This window comes from Coptis chinensis, chromosome 7 (genome assembly GCF_015680905.1).
Source record: "Coptis chinensis isolate HL-2020 chromosome 7, ASM1568090v1, whole genome shotgun sequence".
Taxonomy (NCBI): domain Eukaryota; kingdom Viridiplantae; phylum Streptophyta; class Magnoliopsida; order Ranunculales; family Ranunculaceae; genus Coptis; species Coptis chinensis.
In genome coordinates, this window is record NC_141462.1 from 42,070,420 (window position 1) to 42,097,828 (window position 27,409).

At 38.3% G+C, this 27,409-nt stretch overlaps 1 protein-coding gene across 1 annotated transcript; it reads right to left on the reverse strand.

Moving 5' to 3' along the window:
• Positions 1–288: 288 nt before the first annotated feature.
• Positions 289–17,324, reverse strand: LOC147487595 (uncharacterized). Its single transcript, XM_086574073.1, has 2 exons — positions 17,052–17,324; positions 289–717 (listed from the first exon to the last, which is right to left on the reverse strand). Exons 1-2 carry the CDS (start codon positions 17,322–17,324, stop codon positions 289–291), a joined length of 702 nt encoding a protein of 233 aa, XP_086430199.1.
• Positions 17,325–27,409: the final 10,085 nt, after the last annotated feature.

Below are 27,409 nucleotides of genomic sequence, written 5' to 3' on the forward strand. Positions count from 1 at the left end.
TTCCTTAACCTGTTGCAGTGCCACACCCTCTACCCATTAGGTAAAATAGTCGGTCGCGACAAGCATAAACCTTCTTTTTCCCCTCGCCATAAGTAGAGGTCTGATGATATCCAGCACCCACATGGAAAATGGTTATAGACTAGACAAATTATGCAAGGGGTTCTTTGGCATTTCTCGCACTTTTTGGCTTACTCGGTTGCATCTCTCTTCATGTGAAGCCAAAAATACAACCGTGATAACAACTGGTGAGCCATTGTTCTCCCTGCTGAATGGCTCCCATAATTGCCTTCATGAATCTCCCCCAATACCTCTTGCACCTGTCGTGGTCCCAAACATTTCAACATTGGTCCGCTGACATTTCGTCTGTATAGGTCCCCGACCATCCAACAAGGTGTATCTTTGAGACACCTGCTCCATCCTATTCTTCTCTTGCTTGTTCTCGACCTCCATCCCTGATAGGAAATCTTTGATGGGTTCCATCCATCCTGGCCTTTCCTCAGTGGTCAGCCAAACCCCTTCGTACTCTGAGATACTTAGCTTTCTCAACACCCTGACATCAATGGATCTGCTTTTGGTCCCGAGAAGTATTGCTGCGACATATGTTAACGCATTGGCATGTCTATTCTCTCCATGCCCTAGATGAGAAAATCTGATCTTAGTGAACTTGCTAGCCTTTTCTACAATACCCCCAAATACCTCGCTAATAAGAGCCCAAAACTGTAGTTTTAAACCCTTAATAATAATACTTTTAGACCAATTATGCGAGTAATAAATAAGAGTTAATGCTAATTATGTGCTTTTATGTATTTCAGGCATGGAACTCAATTATGTACAGAAATGTGCTACTTTGGCGATATAAAGGAGCAAAGGGTTGGTTGCTAAGAAGTTCTAGGATTAAAGGCCAAGACGGGCAGAAACAGCACACAAAAGTCAGCAGAACTTCCAAAGATCGTATCTTTGGACTCAGGCCTCGGAATCGGGCGTACCTTATGTCAAAACGACCATCTTGGAAAGATCTTTCCAATGGTCTAAACCTCGACCCAATCAGTGAAGTAAAAGTGGACAAAAATCCTATTGAAGTTGAAGCCAGCTGAAAAGGGCCCTGTGGACTGAAGAAATTGGGCTTTGTGCTCGATTTTCCGGCCCAAAACATGGACCCTCAGCCCATGCACGAAAATGTGGATCTGGTCTCCTCCATTTCCACACACAAGACTTAGCTCTTAAGGGGAATTATGTTAGGTTAGAAGGTAGCCATTAGAGTAGCCATTAAACCTTAGTTCTAGATCTAGTTTTGAGATTTTAATTAGTTTATTAATTAGTTTTCATTCTTTGTTTTAGATTAAGTATTTGAATCATTGTTTATCATTGATTAGAGAAATAAAATAGTTAGTTCTTGTTAAATTTGATTTTGTTAATTATTGAATTACTTAGATCTAAATTCAGTTATTAGTTGTTATTCAATTCTTAGTTGTTAATTTAGATTTTAATTATTGTTTAGTTAAATTCAATAAAGGTAGAATTTTTATATTATGTCTTATTCAATTTCAATTGGAAATGATAATTTGATGAATCGAGGCTAAACCTCCATTAGAGGGTTTGATGAAGCCTTGGTAAAAACTTGATTGTGTAGCATAGAAACGTTGTAAGAGTCTATTCCACTCTAGAAGGAAGTTGATTCGCCATGAGAATGGGTGGACTTCCTCATATGCTAGTTATGAATTGGTAGAAATGCCATGTATAATTAGGGATTAGAACGACCAATTCTTATCGTGAGAACATAAGGATTGGATTACAACCATCTATGCTAGTATCTTAAGTTGGATTCGAGGTGGATTCAATTCCCCCCTAATTCTTATTCTAGATTCAAACCTTAGTATTCTGTAGCATTCCGTAGTTGAGTTATTCATATCATTCAAGTTAAATTTGCATCGTAGTATAATTCGTAATTCTCTTATTGACTTTGGTAGGATTGATAGTCGTAGAAAACTTAAATGCTAAAGAACTAAGAGTGGAACGAATCTTCTATTCCAACTCTACTTCAATAGATTCGAGAGTAGAAAACAAATATCTTTGATAAGTCTAGTATAAGTCACAGTTTATAGTTTTACTTTCGTTTAGAGTTTCATCGCTTTATTCAGTAGTAAAACTATCTCTTTACGATTATCAAATGGCGCCGCTGCCATCTTAGTTGCATTTAGCATTGTTTTCCTTAGAATTGTTAATTTTCCAAAGTCCCATAACCCACCCACCCTTGTTTGATTCTCATTGTGGTTGTCCGTTTCAGCACTAAAAATTTTCCTTGAAAAATTACACGAAGCGCGACCCGCACCCTGGGTAGGCATAATTGGAGCTCGACCCGCGCCCAAGAGCCTGTAACTCCACTCTTTGGTTGAGCGCTACCTGCGCCCCACCAAGGCTAAATTGAGGTAGCCCCTGCCAAGAAACTGGAACTCCATTTCGTGCTTGAAGCCACCACGCGCCCTACTTAGGCCTATTATGAGCGCTACCTGCGCCCTTTGCTAAATCTGCCCGATTTCCACAAGTTTGTTTCAAACTTCCATTTCTTCAAGGTTTTCAGTGTTCTAACTTGTTATATACACTGAGTACACGTAAACAAGATGTTATTTATAAGCGAAGCAAGGAGGCATTCAGGTACTCTTTTCTTCCACACCTCGCATCTCCTGTTAGAGGTTCATAGTAGCATATCAGGATTGTTTGGTGTTGTTGTGTTCGTTAAGATTGGCTTAGCCTTCCATGAGATTAAGGTCAGGCTGAAGAAAAACCCCTAACATAATCAACCGGCAACGTCAACAAACACGCCTTTCTAGTATACCATCGACTACACCTCTAACTAATATACCACACACACCACCAAAAGTAATGGCTGAAGAAAGAGAGTCTCCTCTCTCTGACTTTTACAAAGCCTTGAACGATAGCCCTAAATCTTTCATCGTTCTATCAGACCTAGTGGGGGATTTCCGAATCCCCTCAAATATATTTAATTTGTTACCCGTTTTTCATGGGTTAGACCATGAAAAGCCTTATCAGCACATGCGTAGGATTGACCAAGTACTTACTACATTCCACCATCCTACGGTTGGTGCTGAACAAATTAAACTAAGGGTATTTCCCTTCACTTTAGCCGATAAGGTGGCGTCTTGGTTAACTGCCCAAGTGCCAAATTCAGTGGACTCGTGGGCTAAACTTGTTCAACTATTTATGGAACATTTTAACCCACCACTGAAGACCGATGAAATGCTTTCCAAGATTCATTTCTTTCGACAGAATCCTCATGAATCATTTTCAGATGCTTGTAATCGTTTCACCAATCTACTTATATAGTGTCCACATCATAACCTTGCGAAAGACACGCTAGTTCGTGCCTTTTTCAAGGGACTGTTACACCACCACAAGGAGGTGCTTGACATAATGAATGGGGATAGTTTCCTAAGTAAGGGAGCCTCAGAGGCTTATAAATTTTTAGAAGATAAAACTAAGTGTAATAATAACTGGGTGGGGTAGTGACGATTTCTCCCATTCCGCTAGTTCTTCAACAACAGTTAAAGCCGCCGGTATATTTGAGATGAAACCCGATCCAGAACTTAAAAATTTAATCGAATCTCTAACTAAAAAGGTAGAGGCTATTTCTGTTCAACAAACGCCTATCCTCGTCATGAATGTCAACTCCAATCCATGTAATTTCTATTTGAGTCCAGAGCATCCTGACTCCTATTGTCCTCTCGCCTATGAACAACAACAGTCACAACAAGATAATGTTTGCTCGATTAATAGTTTTCCTATTCCTAACGCCCCTTAGAGACAACATCCCAACTTCAGTTGGAGAAATAATCAACAAGTAACACCTCCAGTGTTTAATAATCAAAATGTTAGGCAATCAAACAATTATAACCAAGCTCCACCACGACAAGGACAAGGTCAGGGTAATTATAATAATTATAACAACCAAGCGCAACAACGACAAGGTCAAACACAAGGTCAGGGTAATTATAATAATTATAACAGTAATAATTATAATGCTAATAGAGGTATCGTTCTAGTAAATAATAACTATCAGAACCCACCCATTAATAATCAACGTGACATAGTTCCTGTCACACAACCTATAGCTAACACTCTTCCAGAACTGGATCGTTTTGATACCTTTATGTAATCTTAACAATATATTTTACAAGCCATCCAACTTTCCTTACAGCAGTTAGCTTAAGAGAAAATGCAACCCAAAGGTGTGTTTCCAGGACAAGCGATAGCTAATCCTAAAACAACAAACACAGCCTTGGAGGTAAATGGTAATACTAATACGGAAAATAAAAACATAGGTGAGCTAAATGCCATCTCCACTCTCCGTTCTAGGAGAGTGGTTAATAACACAGTAACTATGCCTATACTTACCCCACCAGTTGTCCCTACACCGGAGATTGTACTAGATACCGTAATAGAAACCTGAAGAGCGTACCCCTATAGAGGTACTAGTTAAACCACAACCTAAGAAACAGAAAGCAAAGGTTAGACATCTAGTTGATCCATACGCTAAATATAGAGAGAAACCACCGTTTCCCCAGAAATCAGCTATGTTAAATAGGGATACAAACTTTGACGAGATTAGAGAAGTTTTTAAAAATCTAACGATAAACTTACCTTTTCTAGACGCAATTAAAAAATTACCTCACCATGCTAAGTTTCTCAAAGAGTTGTGCACTAAAAGGCGTAAGACAAATATTCCTAAAGACGCCTTTTTAACTGAACAATTTCCAACTTTAACGAAACACAATGGAATCATTAAGTACTAGGACCCTGGTTGTCCTACTGTACAATACACCTTAGGAGATTCCCACACGACGACTTCTTTACTAGACTTGGGGGCGAGTGTTAACTTACTCCCGTATTATCTATACAAACAAATAGGTCTACAAGAGATGCAACCTACTAAAATGACGTTGCAATTAGCGAATCGATCAATTAAGTACCCTAAGGGTGTGGTTGAAAATGTGCTTGTTAAGGTCCAAGATTTCTACTATCCTGTTGATTTTGTTATTCTCAATACAGAAGTCGCTAACGACTCTGTTCCAATTATTTTAGGGCGTCTCTTCTTGGCAACTGCCAACGCACTTATAAACTACCGCGATGGGTCGATGTCTTTGTCTTTTGGCCATCTTTCGGTTGAGGTAAATGTTTTTAAAATGATGAAATAGTTACCAGATTCATCTATAGATGGAAAGATTAACATAATCGAGAGCTTAGCTCAAGATTACTTTAATAACACGTTTCCAGAAAGCCATATGCATAAATTCCTTTCTTTTGGAAGTTCAAATTTTGTCGATGACTCCTACATAGAGGAAGTCAACACCATCTTCGAGTCTACACAAATTGTAGACCCTTCGGTTGCTCCATATACAGAGTTTGAAGACCTGCTGCCTAAGCAAGTATTCATTACTCAAGATGAGGACCCTCCAGAAGCATTTATCGATATTCCTCCCACCCAGGTGCTTAAACCTCTTCCTCCTGAGTTAAAGTATATTCAACTTGATCCGGATGGTAGTTATCCGGTAATTATATCTTCTCTATTATCTAAGGAGGAAGAGACACAGTTGATTAGGGTGATTAGGGAACATCGTTCTGCGATTGGTTGGTCCCTAGCCGACATTAAAGGAATTGACCCTAATGTGTGCACTCATCGTATCCATTTAGAGGATAACGCAAAAAGTTCCTGTGAACCTCAGCGTCGTTTAAACCCTGCCATGAAAGAAGTGGTCAGGGAAGAGGTCTTACGGTTACTCGATGTGGGTATAATATACCCAATCTCTGATAGCGAATGGGTAAGTCCCATTCATATAGTTCCAAAGAAATCAGGGATTACCATGGTACGTAACGCCAAGGGTGAATATGTTGCCACGCATGGCCCTATGAAATGGAGGATCTGTATTGATTACAGACGGTTAAATGCTATGACACAAAATGATCATTTTCCTTTACCCTTTATAGATCAGATGCTTGAACGTCTAGCTAGTCATGCTTTTTATTATTTTTTCGATGGCTACTCTGGCTATTTCCAAATTATTATTGATATTGATGACCAAGAAAAGACTACCTTCACATGTCCTTTTGGAACATACGCATATAAACAAATGCCTTTTGGCCTTTGTAATGCTCCTGGTACCTTCCAGCGGTGTATGCTTCATATATTTAGTGACATGGTAGAGCGTTTCATGGAAGTGGTCATGGATGATTTTTCGATCTATGGAGACTCTTTCACTGAATGCCTGTCTAACCTGTCTAAAGTTTTAACACAATGTGAAGAGAAGAGTCTCGTTTTAAATTGGGAAAAATGTCACTTCATGGTGAAAAAAGACAGTACTAGGTCACATCGTATCTAGTGATGGCATCGAAGTAGATAAGGCCAAACTAGATAAGATAGCAATTTTATTTATACCATGGACTGTCCGTGATATTAGAGCCTTTCTAGGCCATGCAGGATTTTATAGGCGTTTTATCAAAGATTTTTCAAAAATAGCTAGACCCTTAACTAATCTACTTTTAAAGGAGGCCATCTTTGATTTTAATTTTAATTGTAAATAGGCTTTTGAAACTTTGAAAGCCGCCTTAACTTCCGCACCCATTATACAGCCTCCCGATTGGTCTAAACATTTCACACTCATGTGTGATGCTAGTGATTATCGCGGTTGGTCTTTGTCTTGGGACGGGAAACTAGATAATAAATCCACTGTTATTTATTATGCTAGTAAAACTCTAAACGATGCTCAAAGGAATTATACAACTATTGAAAAAGAATTCTTAGCAGTCGTTTATGCTTTAGATAAGTTTCGTCCTTATTTAGTTGGTTCTAAGACTCTAGTTTACAAGGACCATGCAGCCCTTAGGTACCTTCTCGCTAAGAAGGAAGCTAAGCAGAGATTGATCCGATGGATTCTTCTCCTGCAAGAATTCATATTAGAAATGAAGGACAAACGAGGGGTCGAAAACGTAGTTGCCGACCACTTATCTAGACTTACAAACGACGATGGTAGTGATTCTGACTCCATACCGGACTCTTTTCCGGATGAGCATCTGTATGCTATATTTTATGCACCCTGGTATGCTGACATTGTGAATTATTTAGCATTTGATGTTATTCCTTATGATTGGTCAAGACATGAACAAAGGAAGTTCTTGGCCAAAGTTAAGTTATATTACTGGGATGAGCTCTACCTTTTCAAGTATTGTGCGGATCAGATCATTCGTCGTTGTATTCCCCAATGGGAATATAATGAGGTTCTCTCATTCTGCCATGACAAAGAGTGTGGTGGCCATTTTAGTGGTATGAAAATAGCTGCTAAAATTCTTTAATGTGGGTTTTATTGGCCCACTATCTTTAAAGATGCCCAAGTACATTGCAAGACGTGCATTCGTTGCCAACAACTTGGGCGAATCACAAAGCGTAATATGATGCCATTGAATCCAATATTGGTGGTAGAAATTTTTGACGTATGGGGCATTGATTTCATGGGTCCCTTTCCAGTTTCCCATGGTTTCATTTATATTCTAGTCGTCGTGGACTACGTGTCTAAATAGATAGAGGCCATGGCTTGCTGTAGCAATGACCATAAGACAGTTGTGTTTTTTGTTAAAGAATATATTTTCTGTCAATTTGGCATTCCCAAAGCCATCATTAGTGATGGTGGAACACATTTTTGCAACAGATTTGTTGCATCTCTAGTGAAAAAGTATGGAGTTACACATAAAGTAGCAACTCCGTATCATCCACAAACTAGTGGACAAGTAGAAGTTTCTAATAGGGAAATCAAAAAGATATTAGAAACAATTATAAATCATGATAGGAAAGACTGGTCAAAGCGTCTATCTGATGCCTTATGGGCATATAGGACGGCTTTCAAAACTCCTATAGGTATGTCTCCCTTTAGACTTGTATTTGGAAAACCTTGTCATTTGCCTGTTAAATTAGAGCACCGTGCTATGTGGGCTATAAAAAGCTTTAACTTCAATGTCGATGAGGCGGGTGTCAAGTGCAAGTTGCAATTGAATGAGCTTGAAGAAATCCGTAGCGATTCTTATGATCTCGCGAAAGATTATAAAGCTAACATGAAACGTGTTCATGATAAGCAAATCTTGCACAAAGAGTTTGTGGTAGGTCAAAAAGACTTGCTTTACAACTCCCGTCTACATATTTTTCCAGGGAAATTAAAAACCCGTTGGTTTGGTCCTTTTCTGGTTACTGAAGTCACCCCTCATGGGGCAATCACCTTGGTAAATCCCAAGGACAACAATACCTTTTAAGTCAATGGCCAACGATTGAAACATTTTCACAAGTTATTGTCCCCTGATGTAGAGGAAGTCCTTTTACAGGACCCTGTCTATGAGGACTGACCTTTTTCATTGGTGTACTTCCTTTCATTTCCATATATTGGTAAGTGCACCACTCAAGTAACCGGGCCCTCCTTATGGAGTGTGTGGCTGTAAGTACCGGATCCTAAGTCCACGTTTAACATAATTCACGTTTTCCACTCTTGCATGTTTTCTCAGATTTTGAGTCATGTTCTTCTATGGTATGAATTATGCATTTATTGCTTTATTTTTTTTTCTTATATTAAATCTTATTCATAAAAATAAAAATTGTTAAAATCATAAAAATAGTAATTTAGGAAGTCTCGGGAATCTGACTTTAAAAGACCCGCTTTTAAAACAAATTTTCTAAACTTCGTTGCCAAAAATTTGTTTGGGGGTGGGGTGTTCGTTTCTGTACTAGATTGTTCAACTTCCCAGTTGTGTTGTTTATGCCGTTTAATTGTATTCCGATTCGGGTTGACATTATCTAGGAAATTAGAGTTCATTCATTCGCATAACTTACGTCATGCACACACTCCGAGACATTTTTCATCTTCTTATATGTCATCCACAGTCGGAATAAAGTGTTTTATGGTTCATTGGATTGGAAATTCTCTCCTGATCATTTCCATATCTCATTTGCAAAAATCGGACCGGTAACAAAGCAGAAATTTTAGTTTGAAGTTGGGTTAAAAAACTGACAAATTTTGAAAAATCGAATTGGGCTTAGGCCCAATCTCGTACACACGTGCCACGCACGTGCGTCTCCTTCTTCAAACAACAGTCGCGTTTCATTCTCCAAACCTCCATTAACAAACAACAAAGCTTCAAAACCTAACCTAAAATAATAATAATAAAAAAAAAAAAAACTAATTACACCCACACCAATTAGTTAAATACACCCCAAATCTTCTCCAAACTACACCCACCACCATCCCCACCAATTTAAATTTAAACCACCAAAAATTCAAGAATTGTGAACTGCCGCGCCCACCCACGCGCTACCACCACTGTTTTGTTAGTGAGGGAGTCTTAAACTCCATCCCACATTCAAGTTGAACCCCCACATCGTCCTAAATCTTAAAATGGCTCAAAGACGTCGGATTTTGCCAGAGCACGCGTTTACTGCCGACCACTTCGCGCCATTTTATGGTGACGAAATGGTTAGGAGAGATTGGAGTGGTTTGTGGTACTTGACAGAGGATTTTTACCATGAAGATTTGGTCCGACAGTTTTATAGGACGAGGGAGTTAGATGGAAATAGGATGTTTGTTAAGGTGGCTGGGCGGAGGAGAGAAGTATCTACTTAGTTGTTAGCTGAGATTTTAGGCATTCCGCCTAAACACCATCTCGATGCCACACTACAGGATTCCCAATTTACTGGGGCGAGTCTTTAATGAACACAACTGTTATGGAAGGGAACTACAATACGAGCTCGCATTGTGTTCGCCAGTCGTCTCTCAAAACCAACCAGCTGGTTGTAGCTCAGTAGATTGGTAGGAATGTTATGGGGAAGGAGAAAGTCAGTGATATCGGGCTGAACTGCGTTCACATTTTATGGATACTCCAAGAGTAGAAGTACGAGTTCTGTATTTTGGGGTTTTTGGGTAACATGATTAGGGGAGTTGGGAAAAGTATTGCACCTCTCCCTGTTTTGATAACCGATATCATGATGACCTTGAGAGCGACTCGACTTCTGATAGGATTTGCTTGAAGGAGCACCGAAATCCTCATATTTATACGAAGTGTATCCAGAGAGTTTAGAGGTTGCCTGAAGAGAGGGTAGTCGAGGAGGATGACTCGGAGGACGAGGAGGACACGGCATGTTTTGATGCCGATGCCTTGCAGAGGTGTAGGTCGGATGCAGAACGCATGGCTGTGATTCATCGTGGCATGCGTTCTCTCAATACTATTTGTGAAGACATCCGAACTCGGTAGGCTACCATACATCATAACTTTGAGACTCATGCCCAGCGCGAGGATGAGCGGTGGGAATAGACGAGGGCAGAGATGGAGTTCCGAGACGATATGCTTGCACGCTTTCCACCCCAGGGGGGTGCTTCTTCTGAGGAGCACTCTGTGAGGCACGAGCGTCGTCGCTGCGGGTAGATGATGCTCTCGCCCATCGAGGAGCTTCGGGGAGACATCACCTTCCCATGTCCCTTCCACTATCAGCAGCTAGTGGTTTAGGAATATTATGAGTTGATGTTATTTTGTATTTGCTTTTTATTTTAGATAGGATGTTAATTTATGTATTCAGTATTTAATTTTGAATTTGGTTGTTAAATGTTGTTTGAATTTCCGTTTTAATATAATCCGTTTTTTTTAAATTGTGCATTGTTTTTATCATTAATCCCACCTTCCCGAATTGTTTAGGGGTGGTATTATGTATTTTAGCATAATTTTTTATATGATCCTCCGGTTTAGAATTTGTGTTGGAGTGGGGGTTGAGAATATTGCCGATATGGGCATCACTACAAATAGATATTGTGATAGGATGAAATCTCGATGAATTAGGTAGTATCTATCCTAAATTCAACCTAAAAGGTATTAGGTTTGTTTTGGAATAGAGAATATGGGTTGTTTCCGTTTTCGGGTTTGGAAATTTATTGTTTCCGCCAAATTGCCTTAAAACTTTTTGGTAACTTCCCGATTCGTTTTATCAACTTATAACCTATAAAAACTTCATTTATTCTACACTCACAACCCACACTACACCTCACTTTCATCTCTCACCTTTCACTCCCACGATTCCCATCTTTTTATCCATTTTAGCACCATCAGCACCTCGGAGCCCGACCTGCGCCCTAGGCACCTTCTGACAGAATTCCACCAGAGCGCGACTTGCGCCCTACCAAGCCCTGAGCTAAGCTAGACCTGCGCCTACACCACTGGAATTCTAGCTTTCATCCCGAAGGCGAGGTGCCCCCATCCGAGCACAAAGTGGCGTGACGACTCAAGCCAAGTCTTTGGAACTCGAAAATCACCAAGGCGCACCCCGCGCCCTATCCAGGCATAGGTAGATCGCATCTCGCGCCTGATAAGAGCCCAAAACTGTAGTTTTAACCCCTTAACAATCGTACTTTTAGACTAGTTATGTGAATAATAAGTAAGAGTTAATACTGATTACGTGTTTTTATGCATTTCAGGCTTCAAAGTCCATTATGTGCATAAATGTGCCACTTTAGTGAGATAAAGGAGCAAAGGTTGGTTGCTAAGGAGTTCTGTGATTAAAGGCCAATTTTCAAGAAGACAAAGCCTCTGTAAAGCCCGGTCAAAAGATGAAAAGTCAAAGTCCACGCGGGCAGAAACAGTGCACAAAGTCAACAGAACTTCCAAAGACCATATCTTTGGACTTAGACCTCGGAATTGGGCCTACCTTACGTCAAAACAACCGGCTCGGAAAGAGCTTTCCAATGATCTAAGCCTTGATCCAAGCAGAGGAGTAGAAGTGGACGAAAAGTTTGTCAAAGCCAACTCTAGCTGAAGAGGCCTTTTTGGACTGAAAGAATTGGGTTTTGGGCCTGATTCTCTGGCCCAAAACATGGCTCTAAGCCCATGCACGATTTTGGATCTGAAACATATAAAAACAAAGAAAAGCTTAGTTCTTAAGTTATCTAGTTTTATTTAGAAAACTAGTTCCTTGTAATGGTAGCTAGGGTTAGATTAGAATAATTTAGATCTAGATTTAGTTTTACATTAATTCATTAGTTAATTCTTGTTCAATTTCAGTATTACATTATTGTTATTCATTTAATTAGATTAATAAAATAGTTTATTATTATTCAATTCGTTTTTTGTCATTACATTTATAGATCTAGTTTAAATTCTTGTTAATATCATTTCTTAATTATTAATTAGGTTTCAATTATTATTTGTTAAATTAGTAAAGTTGGAATCTTGATATTATGTTTAGTTTAGATTCATATGGAAATAATTGCGGAATGATTCTCGGCTAAACCTCCATTAGAGGGGGTTGCGAAGCCTTGATGAAAGCTTGATTTGTGTTAGCGTAGAATAGTCGTAATTCTTTTCCACTCTAGAAATGATTAGTCACCATGAGAATGGGTTTAATCGTTCACATGCTAGTTATAATTGGTAGAAATGCCATGTGTAATTAGGGATTAGGAAGAACCAATTGTTCTGCGAAGCAGTTCAATTCGGATTACGATGATTCGTCCTTAGCAAGTTAAGTTGAGTTAAGGTGGAATCAAATCCCCCCTAATTCCTTATCATAGAATCAACGTAGTATTTCTGTAGTTGAATTATCGTATCTTGTTAGTATAAATTGAATCTGTAGTATAATCGTAGAATAGAAATTTCACATAACACATTACTCTCACCATTGTTTTTTGTGTTTGTTCAATTGAATTTGTTTAAGTCTTGAGAGTTAAGAGTGGAACGAATCCTGACTCTATATATATTGCATGAATCTATATGTGAGAGTAGGAAATAAAATATCGATACCGTAAGAATAAGGTTAGAGTAATCTAATTGAGTTTTTACGGGTTATCAACGCCCAAAACCCTGTGGGCAAGAAAAACTCCAATTTTTTGTGGGTTGTTCCAGGATCCTTCGCAGCTATTCCAGCAAGTTTATTGGGGATGACTTCCCCTCGTATCATACCGGAACAGTCTTTTGAAGACTTATTCCAAAGTGACACCTATGGTGCGTGGTTTCACGAAGTGATCATTCTAGCAGGATGGGAGTCACTATTGGTAAGTCCTGATGAACTTTATTCTCCCACACTTACATCTTATTTTTATGATAATTGTAAGTTATTTGATAGACCAGATGGAGAACAAGTGTTCTCCATCACCATCGGGGATGAACCAATGGAAATTTTCAGGTTCTTGATAGCCTTTGTGCTTAGACTTGCTATGCCATCCGAAATACAAGACTCATGGGCCTATTTGGTAGATAATATGTACATGTATAACTATGATGATTTGCATGAGCATTACGGGGCAGGAATCTTTAGGATAGAGGACCAAGGGGATTATAACGTCGCCCTTAGTAGCCTGTCTATGAACATGGGCACTATTATGTTTTGGATTATGTTAAACATTAGAGGGGAATGGCATTATTTTTCTGTGAATGATGAAACTTGTGATATTTTCCTTGTTTTAGCTGGGGGACATACACCTATGATATTCCCCAGACCCGAGCCCATGGCAAAAGGCATGAGTACCTTATTATGCATGTTTTAATTTGCCGTATAATGCTATGTTTCTTCCTTGTTTTTTGTGCCCGTTTCACGGATTGGGTTGGGGTCGACATTGTGAGACCCACCAATTGTATTATTCGATCATTCCGTGCAATGACTTGGCAAAGGTGGAGGATACAACCTCATCAGTTTGCGCCTTACACCCCATCCGACCAAGTGGCGCTTGACAGGTTAGCTATAGTAGACGACAAGTGGCGTGAAGCTTGGCAAATTACCATGGCGTGGCAGGATGCGAAGGAACCTCATTTCTTCATTAAGGATGAGGAGGAAAATGATTAAACGGGAGTTAAGGTTAGTTTTTATTTCAGTTAGTGTCTGCTTATGTCCTAAGCAATTTGTTTCTCATTAACCCCATAACGGGTGGAACTCTTATAGAGTTGCGTCAGTTTTTCTTTTCTATATTAGTATGTTTAACCTTATTTTGTAGATGCTCTAGAATTTCATGCTTTTCAATGGTATTTCTCTACCCTAGTTATTTAAATACTTTGAGGACAAAGCATGCTTCTTGTTTGGGGAGCATAGAAACACGTGTAATTAAGGCATCTGTTAGGATATAGATATGTATAATATGCACTTGTTTTCTAGTTAAAAAAATTCAAATTTTTTTAAAAAATATAAATAAAAAGTATGCTATACACTTAGGAATATTGGTATTGTCTTCTTTCTCTATGCTCTTAATAATCTAGAAGTCTCACGTAGCTTTTGCATTAGAATATCTTTTAGAAACTTAGGCTAATATGTATGTAATAATCCTTGTATCTATCTATAAATATGTTACATGAGTATCTATGATTGTTGGCAGTAAGTTTCTGAAATCTAGGCTAGAGTACCTATTCTACAAATCCTGTGAGAATATAGCCTAAAGCCATAAGTGAACATTTGAGAAATGACACAAGGGAGAAGTAAAATCTGGATAGAGAAATCACAAGTCCACTTGCTTGATTACTATACCATATCCTAAGCGAGAATTTAGGCCCTCTTTGGATCGATATAGCCAGAAATTCAAACCTATGAATTATTTTCCGCTAGTTGCCCCTCTAAGCCTTTCTTGATCCTTTCTTGAGCCTTTCACAAACAACAAATCCTTTACCCTGTTACAAAAAAATAAAAAACAAAATAAAAAATCAACCTACCCATTTCTTTGAATAAGTCTGAGAATAGAGATGAAGAATAGAAAAAAGAAGAACTTTTGAAATCAAGAATTCGTTAGTCGCTTCAAAAGTAAGTTTCCATCCAAATAAAAAAAATAAAAGGAAATAAAGAGTTAGAACTCCGAAAATAGAATCAAGTAGTCAAAAGCCAAAGAAAAAGAAAAAAAAAATATGGCTAAAGATGGAAACAAAGTGTAGAAGCGAAAATAAAGAATAGGGTTCTCTAGTTACATAATATAAAGACTCTATTATCTCAGACTTGTCCTCTTTGAATATCCATTTCCTTCCTTCTTAAACCATCTCCTAATCCCCACAACACCTAATAAAGACCTCTAACTCAATTAGAAATAGGTTAGTGTGATAGTAAGTGGCAGATGTGTTTGATCGACTCCGGCTTCTTTGTGTGTCATTGAGATTGTAAGGTAAAGTGTGCCCACTGCACACTGGAGTAGCGAAACTTGAGCGGAAAAATCATAGTGGTTTTTGTCTTGACATTTATGTGAGGACCTACTTAAGGACGCTATTCCAAGTTTTCAGAAATGGACCTGCCAGTTCATCTCATAGTATTACTCATTATATATATATGTTTATTCTTAGATGATTGATTATTATGCATATATTAGCTTAGGTTTCAACTTGATTATTATGTATTCATTGCTAGTGAGATGTATAGATAATTGAGACATAGATAAGGAAACAATAGTTTTATTTTTGAGTCGTTGTATTATAGATGAAGTTTGTGAGTACCTTCACTGGAAAACTCTCACGAGGCTATAACTCGTCCACTAGGGAATTCCTAGTGGTTTAAGGCCTTGTTGCATATGGTCAATGCAATCGCACTCAGCGAAACGAGAGTAGATAGAACTCCATTTTTGGTCACCTATTCTAATTACGTGCTTTTATGTATTTCAGGCATGGAACTCAATTATGTGCAGAAATGTGCCACTTTGGCGATATAAAGGAGCAAAGGGTTGGTTGGTTGTTATGGGATTAAAGGCCAAGACGGGCAAAAACAGCACACAAAAGTCAGCAGAACTTCCGAAGATCTTATCTTTAAACTCATGCCTCAGAATTTGGCGCACCTTATGTCAAAACGACCGGCTCGGAAAGATCTTTCCAATGGTCCAAACCTAGACCCAATAAAAAGAAAGAAGTGGACGAAAAGTCTGTTCAAGTCGAAGCTAGCTGAAAAGGGCCCTGTGGACTGAAGAAATTGGGCTTTGGGCTCGATTTTCCGACCCAAAACATGGACCCTCAGCCCATGCACGAAAATATGGATCTTGTCTCCTCCATTTCCACACACAAGACTTAGCTCTTAAGGGGAATTAGCTTAGGTTAGAAGGCAGCCATTAGAGTAGCCATTAAACCTTAGTTCTAGATCTAGTTTTGAGATTTTAATTAGTTTATTAATTAGTTTTCATTCTTTGTTTTAGATTAAGTATTTGAATCATTGTTTATCATTGATTAGAGAAATAAAATAGTTCGTTCTTGTTAAATTCAATTTTGTTATTTATTGAATTACTTAGATCTAAATTTAGTTATTAGTTGTTATTCAATTCTTAGTTGTTAATTTAGATTTCAATTATTGTTTAGTTAAATTCAATAAAGGTAGAATTTTTATATTATGTCTTATTCAATTTCAGTTGAAAATGATAATTTGATGAATCGAGGCTAAACCTCCATTAGAGGGGTTTGATGAAGCCTTGGTGAAAACTTGATTGTGTAGCATAGAAACGTTATAAGAGTCTATTCCACTCTAGAAGGAAGTTGATTCGCCATGAGAATGGGTGGACTTCCTCACATGCTAGTTATGAATTGGTAGAAATGTCATGTATTATTAGGGATTAGAATGACCAATTCTTACTGTGAGAACATAAGGATTGGATTACAACCATCTATGCTAGTCTCTTAAGTTGGATTCAAGGTGGATTCAATTCCCCCCTAATTCTTATTCTAGATTCAAACCTTAGTATTCCGTAGCATTCCGTAGTTGAGTTATTCATATCATTCAAGTTAAATTTGCATCGTAGTATAATTTGTAATTCTCTCATTGACTTTGGTAGGATTGATAGTCGTAGGAAACATGAATGCTAAAGAACTAGGAATGGAACGAATCTTCTATTCCAACTCTACTTCAATAGATTCGAGAGTAGAAAACAAATATCTTTGATAAGTCTAGTATAAGTCACAGTTTATAGTTTTACTTTCGTTTAGAGTTTAATTGCTTTATTCAGTAGTAAAACTATCTTTTTACAATTATCACTCGCCATCATAGGGCAACGGGCCGCAAGCCCTCCATTCTCCTAACATATCACCAAGTTAGAATCAGAATAAACTGTCAGTTCACTCACACCCAGATCCTTGGCTAACTCAAACCCTACTATCACTGCTTCGTACTCTAACTCATTGTTCGAAGTCGTGAACCCCAGCTTCATCGACAACTCTAGACGAGTGTTCTCTGGCGTGACCAATACCACTCCAATTCCATTCCTTGTATTAATAGCGGACCCATCTGCAAAAACCCTCCATCCATTCCTCATGTCCCAAGGGTCCAAAGGGTCATGGCTGGAGTTGCCTTCCTGCTCCATAATCATCTCTCCCCCCAAGTAGGGTTTGAAGCTTTTAGATAGTGGTAGTAACTTCAAAAAGTTTGTCTTTAGAAGTGAGGTTCATCCTAAATTGTTTGGAGTTTGAGTGAGGGAAATGTGAAGAAAAAAGGTAGACTCTTGTATGGATTAGAATGGTTCTAAGCTAATAAAAACTTGAAAGCTTTGATTGTTGGTATGGAAATGACTTGAAAACATGGAAGGAAGATTGAAACAAACTTGAAATAAGAACAACAAGATGAAAGGAAGATTGAAATAAGAACAAGTAAATAACAAGTTGATTGAAAGGAAATAAAACAACAATAAAGTAAAAACATAAATTGAAAAACTAGACAAGAAATTAAACAAACCAAATGGTTTGGATCCTAAGATAATGGATGGTTTCTCTCTTCCTTACTTTTTATTATATACCCCTACTTTTGCCTTTTACAGATTTGCCCTTCTCCATTATAAATTAGGCACCTCACACTTCACTTTTACTTTTGCATTTTGGTCTCTTTATGACCAAGGTAGGTTTTGGGAGAATGTCATATTTAGAGACAATGACCTCTATCTCTGGTCTTCTGATTTAAGGGCTTTGACCTTTGACTTTGACCATTGACTTTGACTTTTTTAGCACTTTTCCATAGCAGCTTCTGGTCTTCATAATAAGTGTGATTAAGGCTTCTTTTGGTGCTAAGACGCAACTTTTATGATAAGTGGTCTGAAATACTCTTTAACCTGAAAAAGGCAGTAAAAGCTATGAGTTGTTTTTTCGTTAAGTGTAAGAAAGACTGTAATATAATACAGCAATATATGGGTAATAAAACACACATTTGAGAGCTGATCAGTCCTTGACAGGAAACTCTGAAAGGAATTCTGCCATAGCTTGTGCCTTCTCTGTAGTCCGGATATGGTATTCAATGTCATAAAAACTCAACATCACGACCCATTTCAACATTTTTCTTGATTTGTTAGCCTACAAGGCCTGTTTAAGTGGCAAGTTTTTCACCACAACTACAGAGTGAGTGTCGAAATAAGGTTTCAATTTCAGCATGGAGAAGATCAAAGCTAAAGAAAATTTCTCGATTCTATTGTATCTCGTTTCTGCGTCTAACATCGTTTTGCTTCGGAAGTAAACTTGTTTTTCTGCCTGGTCCACTACCCTTATCAACTTTGAGCTGATCTCATACTCCGATACTCTTAAATATTAACACAACTTTTCCCCTTGCCCTGGGCACAATAGGGTCAGGGCCTTTCCTAAATAATCCTTAACTCTTGGAAAACCCTTTCACATGCCGCAGTCCACTGAAAATCAATTGTCTTCCTTAAAAGAAGGTACAAAGGTTTGCATTTGTTTGAAGAATTCGATATGAACATATTGAGGGCCGCGACTCTTCGGGTCAACCTCTGAACCTCCTTCACGTTCTGCAGTGACTGCACTTCTAGCAAAGCCTTAATCTGATTCGGGTTTGCTTCTATCCCGCGATATGTGACAATGTACCCCAAGAACTTCCCAAACGTCACCCTAAACGTACATTTCTCAGGGTTCAATAGCAGCTTGTGTTTCCGTAGTATAAAGGAAGTTTCACTTAAACCAGCCATATGTTCTTCTTTGGTCATACTCTTTTCTACCATGTCATTTATGTAGATTCCCATTCCTTTTCTGATTTTTCTTTCAAAAATCTTCTCCCTTACTCTCTGAAATGTCGCCTTGGAGTTCTTCATCCCAAAAGGCATTCGGGTGTAACAGTAAATCTCCCATTCTACTACGAACGCGGTCTTCTCCTGATCAGGCCCATACATTACCACATGATTGTACCCCATTTGATGCATCCATGAGTGAGAATATCTTAAATTCGATGGTTCAGTCTACCAGTTCATCGATCCATAACATAGGGTAGCAATCCTTCAGGCACTCCTTGTTGATGTCTGTGAAATCGACGCACATCCTTACCTTTCCGTTCTTCTTGGGAACTGCCACTATGTTTGAGAGTCATTCCGTAAACTGGCATTCACAGATTATCCCGCCTTCCTTCATCTTATGTACCTCCTCTCGGATTCCTTGCATATACTGCGGTTTAAAACCTCTCATCTTTTGCTTGACGGGTCTGGCACCCTCTCTCATATGCAGTCTGTGACATGCAAACTCCGGATCTAGTCCCGCCAGATCCTCTATTGACCATGCAAGCACATCGTTGTTTTCTGTCAAGAAGGTCGTTAACCTTGCCTTCCATTCCTCCGGTAAACTGGCCCCGGCAGATAAAAATATATCTTCCTCCGCCACGCCTATATTCACGGTCTCAATCTCATCCATCATCTTGACACCGATGGGCAGTTCTTCAACTTTGCTCGCGGTCTATAATTGCTATGCTAGGGCGCCCTTCCCCAACATATCCTTATTTGGTGTGCGGAATAAACCTTTAACTATTACCTAGTGAATGTTTTGTGCCGCGACCTGATCACTTCTTTTCTTGTATATTCCCTCATTAGTGGGGAAGCGGATTACTTGATAGTAGGTGGATGGAATTGCCTTCATCTCATGAATCCATCTTCTTCCCAGGATGGCATTGTATTGTGAGTTGGTACTATAATAAACCAAGTGAATACAATCACCGATCCCTCAGTCACAGGTAGCACCAACTCCCCTATTGGCTCTATCATACTGTCGTACGTTGAACCCAAACAAGTTAGTCTGGGGGGCTTCATTTGTTTCTTTTCGATGCTCATTTCCTCCATCGCGCCCCTGTATAACAAATCCACCGAGCTTCCACAATCTATTAACAACTTTTTCACCATGTAATTACCCATCGCTATCATGATCACCAGTGCATCCTCATGAGGCGAGATGACTGATTCTAGATCCTTTGAGGTGAACTCTATCCTTCCCTTCCCATGGCAGCTCTCGAAACTGGTCGCAGAATACTCACAATCTCATTTATCTGCTGCAAGCTAGCCGTCCTCCATACCTTGTCCCTACGAGCATTCCTCCCCAATGATTCTCCACTAAAGATGACATTGATTGTACCTAAAATCCTAGCCACTGCTAGCTCTCTTTCGACCGAGTGTACTGTAGGAACCGTTATTTTTGAACGAATATTTCTACAAACCGCGAGAACCCACACGCAGCGGAATCAATGGGGTTCTCACGATTTTGGATAGAGAACATACCTTTTGAGAATTGGCTTAGATGTAATCTCTGAGAATCAAAGCTTTATCAAATCCGAAATCAACCCCTTGATCTTCTGTTGTATTCCTTTAGAACAGATTGGACGTTATGTGGGCAATGATCTACCAATCCCCTTCTTTCTCACAAAGATAGATCCAATCCAGTGAATAGTTAATTTTGGCTAGAGAGAGAGTGTTCTATTTATAGGCTACAACAGGGACCATGAGGAGAAATTAGGGTTGGGCCTCCTGAGGGGCTTGGGCTTCCCATGTTCGCCCAGAACACATGGCCCAAGTCTATCAACAAATGGCTTATTCCACTAAAGGCCATTGTTGCACTACCGCCCTAATCCCAAATTACGTGTCAGCATCTATGGGCTCCATATTATATGCTCGTTGATCTCCCCGTGTTTAAGATATCGAATGTCCGTTGATTAAGTCAAGTTACTGACAACTACAATAATAAACTTCTTATGTCCTTGAGTAGTACCACTCAACCTCATTGTCATGTCGGAATAAATCCACCTGCAGGAGGGGACATCATCAACCCGACTTCTTGCAAGACACGGATTCCTTCTATAATCAACAACACACCTTACATACAATGTCATTACCCAATCCATCGAGTTTGTTGATTCACAAATGAATCTCACTCATTGATGATTTAAAGCAATGTACAATGCATGTAAGTGCCCGTTATTATATCCAAATTAGGAGGACAAGCATCCATAATAACAGAGGCATTTGTTCTCTTATATAGTCAGTATAAGGAGAAACAACCTCACTTGGTCATGTTCAATACACACAAAGTGTACTAGTGTAATCCTATAGTCAAGATAGACTAATACCAAATTATACTACAACCGTACTAATGGTTTGTCCAAATCCATCTAGGTTGTGAACGATTACTTATACTTTATAAGGTACTGATGATATGATATTCTGTGTGTTCACACCATATCATCTACAACATAAAGTATTAGACACATGCATATAACTAATAACATATATAATATGCATAACATTTGCCCATATGATTCTCATTCAAAATATAAAGAATTAGAGTTAATACAAAAGTAATGCTTTTAGTATATAACCGTATCATGTACCTCTTCGACAAACTCCGTCATCCTTCCTTTTTTCTATCATTATCTCCACCAGCTATTGCAACGCGAAACAATCGTTGGTCGCATGATTCCTAATCTGATGATATACACAAAACCTCCTCCCTTCCAATTCCCTAGGAGTACTTCGTGGACCTTCATAATATTGTTGCCCCTTTATCAATGGCAAGATTTCCTCCAACAACTTGTTCAAGGGAGTTTGCTCTATTTCACGATATGGTTTCCTCTCTCGAATGTCTCTCTTGACTTGGTCTCTTCCTCTTTCTGCTTGTCTCTCCCCCATAGGATCCCCCCTCTCTTGTCGCAACCTTGTCTTGGTCTTTTCGATCCTCTTGTGCTATAATCTACACTAATTTCTTTGACTTCTTGTGTTCCTTTGTGATTCTCTACAAAATGTCCTCATAGCATATGTACCTTTCGACCTTTGGATACAACACGTGTAAAGTAGTGACTTCGATTTTGGACACAGATTCATGGACCCTAGTTCCTTGGTTCAACCCATGCTGGAAAGCAATGACTGTGGTATGCTCATCTAGATTCTCCACTCATACGGTCTCTTCCTTGAATCTACACAGAAACTCCCTAAGTGTCTTGGTGGATCTCTGCTTGACATTAAAGAGCGATGCAATATCAACCGCCCTCCTTTTCTGATGAATGAAGTGGTCCACAAATGCCTGCTCCAACTCCTCAAACTTATGCATACTTCGCGATGCCAATCGATAATACCAGTCTGAGGCTCCCCCTTCCAAACTGGCGGGAAACATCATACAACTGAGCTCATCATACTTGTTCTCTTGCCACAGTGGCATTTGTTGCCCGAAGTGATGTAAGACCTCCACATGATCTCCTTTCCCGATGTATCTCTCGAACTTTGGTTGCTTGAACCTTTTAGGTACCTCTGAGTTCAAGATCGAAGCAGCAAGAAGGTTATGATAAAGACTAGCCACCAGTTTTTTTGCCGTGCCTTGGTTCTCCCTTTCCGCCATGCGGTTTACTTCTCTATCCTTTTCGATCATTGCTTGGACTACCTCTAGTTTGATGCCTCCCCCTAGGTTCACTCCTGATCTATGAGGAGCTTCCTCGTTCTGACCATCTACTTCACTACTTTCTGGTTCTCCTGTCTCCGTTTCCCCCTGTGTTGTCTCTCTTTCTCTTATCAGTTCATCATTCTCGTCTCTCAACCTCACCACCTCTTCTTGAAGAAGTCTAGTCGCTTCCACCGCCGTATCTTCGACCTCCTCTTCCATTTCTAACATCTCAACACTCATGGTTTCTTCCTTAATGGCTACAGCCCTCACTTTTCTGGGTCTCCCTCTTCCTCTTTTAGGTACTATAGCCATATACTCTAAATCTCTCTTTTTACCACTACGTCATGGGCCAACTCGTCTCCACAGACGGCACCAAATGTATGAACCAAATTTCTACCTTAAGAACTTACTAGTGTTCTCTCTCTCTCTCTCTCTCTATATATATATATATATATATATATATATATATATATTCTCTCCTTTCTCTGTCCGTTCATCCTCTTCTCTATCCTGCGGTCCTCGCTCTTCCACGTGATGCCTCGGTTTCACATAGCTTTAGGGTTCCGTGGCTCCGCTATCCTGCTGCCTGTCCTCTCTTTCTTATTCCTCATCTGGCCCCTGTAGACAAGTAACCTTGCTGGTCATGATTTAGGCTCCCACAAAGAGTCTAAAATTTGATACAAATAACAAGATGGAAAATTGTAGATGATTTGGAATTTGTAAACAAAAAGGACAATGAAAAAAAAGAAAATATAGATGATGGCTTGATTGCAATTTCAATTGCACAAAGTTACGTTGCTTAGATTATTAAATTAGTGATTTGAGGAGATGGTGGATAAGTGTTAGTGGGTGGTGGATGAAATGGGGGCAGTGTTGAGATCGAGTTGAGAGGAAGAAAATGGGATTTTGTTTGGTGGTTTGTGATATGTATCGAGAAAATAATGCAATTATCGCAAAATATCGCGATATATAGCCGATAAAGTGAGTTTCCCTTACCCTAGTACAATTAGCTAAATTTCGATGTGGAGTTATAGAAAAACCGGTAGATATCGAGACATATCGCGATATGCATTGGCATTTTGTACTATGGTTAACATGCATTTTTATTTTTCAAGCATTTCACAGTAATTTTTTTATCTTTGATGGGAATTCAGGTAGTAGGAGCATTGCTAACATAGTAATGTATCATGATCCAAGTAGCTATTATGTTGAGTACAAGCGGAGCAAGTAATTGAAGGAATCTTATGTTCCTATTTGTCCACCTTATTGATAAATCCAAGATGTTATTTGTTGCTACTGGGAGCCTATTATATTGGGAGTATTATATATCATTAATTTATTTAAATTAAAGGACATATCCTACATTTGTTATGTATGGCAAGATTTCAATATTATTCTTGTTTTTAGAGTGGTTAATTTTGTTAATAACTAGGGTATGCCCGTGCTACGGCGCTACCCACACAACTCGTCGCGCCTTCGACGCAAGGCCAGCCCAATTGCCCATTATCCATAAGCCCAAATCAATTTGGCCAGCCAATTGTACAGCACCATGTCAAATTTGGAGGCCCAACAGTTTATAAGCCCAGCCGCAATTGTTGACTTTTGGCTGATTTTTGGATAGATCCCATAGTATTGATTGCACTTAACAAAATTGCACAAACCCTCCAAACACTTGGGTCTGCCAAATCATATTTTAGTGAGAATGATTAGCTGCCATTGGATGGGGCATTTTGGGCTCCACACTTCCTTATTTTGTTAGATAGATTTATGAAATTTGATATTAAACCTCTCAAGGTTTTTTATATGCAATCCCAATCTTTTGGAGTAAAAGAAACTACCAACAATCAAGAAATTTTATTCAATTTGATTTTTAAATAAAGTTCAACCACGAAACAAACAACCAAATTTGTAACTTATCAACAACATTTTCAACATGAATTTGAGTTTTGGCTCAAGGGTGCAGTCAAACAGACTTAATTTGGAAGTAAGGTCAAGATAAAATTACGGGTAAGTGGTATTTTAGTCATCTTGGTTAATACCCACCCTTAACATCATATGAAAACTTGGGTTCATTAATATATGTTTTATTATTCATTCTGTTTGTATGGGAATATAACTACAATAAGGAAGCAAAAAACTGAACTCCAGATTCCATATCGAATGCACATAACTTAGTGTTCCACTTAGTACAAATTGATAACATAATTATTTTGAAATAAATAGCCAAATTAATTTGAAACACATAATACGTACAATTCATATATATTCTAGTTTTGAAAACTACTTGATTTTGCATATTTACACACCCCACCACACCAAAAGTCGATATTGTCCCCACTTATAAACACAAATTCCCCCGGCCCAAGCCTGCCCAGGCCAACACTGGCTTTGAGTATTTTCTCAAAAAGTCTCGACACAAGTAAGTGGTAATGCATGCGATATAGTATAAACAAGAACCAGGACCCAATCCAATGTATCAAAACCCCACCACCTTTGAAGCTAGCTATTCCCTTTTGCCCCTCGGCACTGATACCACTTTGTAACTCACTCCTCCTACTAACAAAAGGCAACAATTGATACTACCTCCGCTTATCCACCCAAAGACTCAGTTTCAAAGCATGTTCAACCATGAGTAAGTGTGATGTTCTCTCAAAAGGCCTCGACACAAGTAAGCGCAATCGAAACATTTACAAGCCATATCTAAGACGGCAATTATCAGATGTGAAGTTAAACCTAGTCTAGGATATATCACAGGTTGCCGCCTACTCATCGTGGAAAAATTATTCTTAAAGAAAATTTGAAACTAACACTCCATCCAAATAAACATGCTTAATTTGATAAAATAATAGGCAATTTAATCCTAAACAACACATGCATTTAATTATAATTAATGTGCTTCTATTTACATATTTCATATTCTATTTCTACATGATTTTAAATTTGCCATTTTCCTTCCACCAACTAGATCACTTTCCATGCTTTTTCTGGCTTCAAATTGATGATTGTCCTTTTCGAGATATTTGAAGGTCATCAACTATTTATTATTCGTGTTAAGACACCATCTATGTTCTTTTTGTCCCATTTTTTTTTATCAAAATTTAATATTTCATTCTTTTATTGTTATTATTATTTTTTTAACATACTTTGCGCTATTTTATTGAAATGCAAGGTAAGTGCTCAAATTACGCATTGAGATTTATATTTATTTTTTATGTGTACGTGTTCAAAATCTAGTAGCGCAAAAGTTTGTTTTGGACAAATGTGCTAAATGCATTTCATTATTGTACCTTATTACATATTACACAAGGTCTCCGAATATATACTTTGGCTTAATTTCTCTATATTTATTTTATTGTTTCCAGTAGAATCTTTTCTTTCATGAAATTGAGCATCTAAGAATAAAAGAAAATGTCAGGCAACAATATATAAGGTGCATGATCCAAAAACATATACAAATATGGTATTAAAACTAGATAGAAACATATCCATGTTAAGATGGATAGAATTGGTGCCAAATTTCCAATTAATTCATAAAAAGTTTGTCTCTCTAATTCAAAAATATGTTCTACCATTTAAAGGCAGGAACATGCATTGAGATTTGTATTTATTTTGATGCGTATTCAAAATCTAGTGGTGCAATAGTTGTTTTGGAAAAATGTACTAAATGCATTTCATTATCTTATATATAATGCCAAAACTTGCCTTTTCAATTAGTTCTCGTATTTTCTATTTTAGGCCAAAGTTTTAAATCCCAAGGGTATCGCAAAGTTGGACAGCCATTTCCAATTTTGCTTTTCATTAGAAGGGCATATATGTAATTATACACTAAAGTTCCTAAACAGTTTCCATTTTCCAAATCGTCGCACCGTTTTGGGTTTCTAAAACTGTTTGTTTTTATTTTTCCCAAGGTCGAAGGTCTTAACTATTTCCCCACGAACAGAAAATAATACCCTCCAAAGGTCTCTTCAACTTTTGATTGCTCGGCCGCCACTTCGCTCGTCATGGAAGAGGTGATATACACTTATCTTTTTTGTTATCATCCCTATAATTTCAAATCCATTTGTTTAGGGACTTCCAAATCCATTTGTTTTTTGCATTGTTCCAAATCCAAGACTTGCAACTCTCAAATTTATGTTTCAAAATGCGTATTCGAAATCATGAAGTTCAAATTTATATTTTATTTTATGGTTCCCTTCATTTCTTTTCAAAACTTTTAATTTCACCCCTACAAAACTGTAAACTAATTTTATGTGTTTAATTAGTTTTCCTTTGTAATTGGTATCGTACAAAATGTTGAATTTAATTATATATTTTTGGGATGGTATTTTGTTTTCAATGTATTAATAATCACTACTGTTTGGGATAGTATAATGTAGCCAATGCTTTAATAAAAAATTCTTTCATGCTATGGCCAACAGAAACAAAAGAAAGTGATTGATTACCGAAATGAAGAATGATGAGGGCATCACTCTAGATTCTCAAGAAGATATTGGCAATCATATTGTCAAGCATTATTCTAACAAATTTAGGAAGGTGGATCACATGCATCATGGACTGGGAACTCATTTATATTATGCCTCAAAACCTGCACCCAGAAGAAAATGATTTTCTCACCACTATTCCATCAGTAGAGGAAGTTAAAGCAACAACTTTTCATCTGAATCCAGACAACTCTCCTAGACCAGATGGCTTCACTGGATATTTCTTTCATCATTGTTGGGATATAGTAGGGCATGATCTAGTAAGAGCTATCTGTTATTTTTTCATT

Excerpts from the sequence above, each read along its gene's own strand:
- LOC147487595 (XM_086574073.1), bottom strand. The coding sequence starts at position 17,324 with ATGGAGCAGGAAGGCAACTCCAGCCATGACCCTTTGGACCCTTGGGAC. Across the intron at positions 718-17,051 it reads TTTATTCTGATTCTAACTTG|TTTTGGGCTCTTATTAGCGA; the intron begins GTGATATGTTAG and ends TTAAAACTACAG.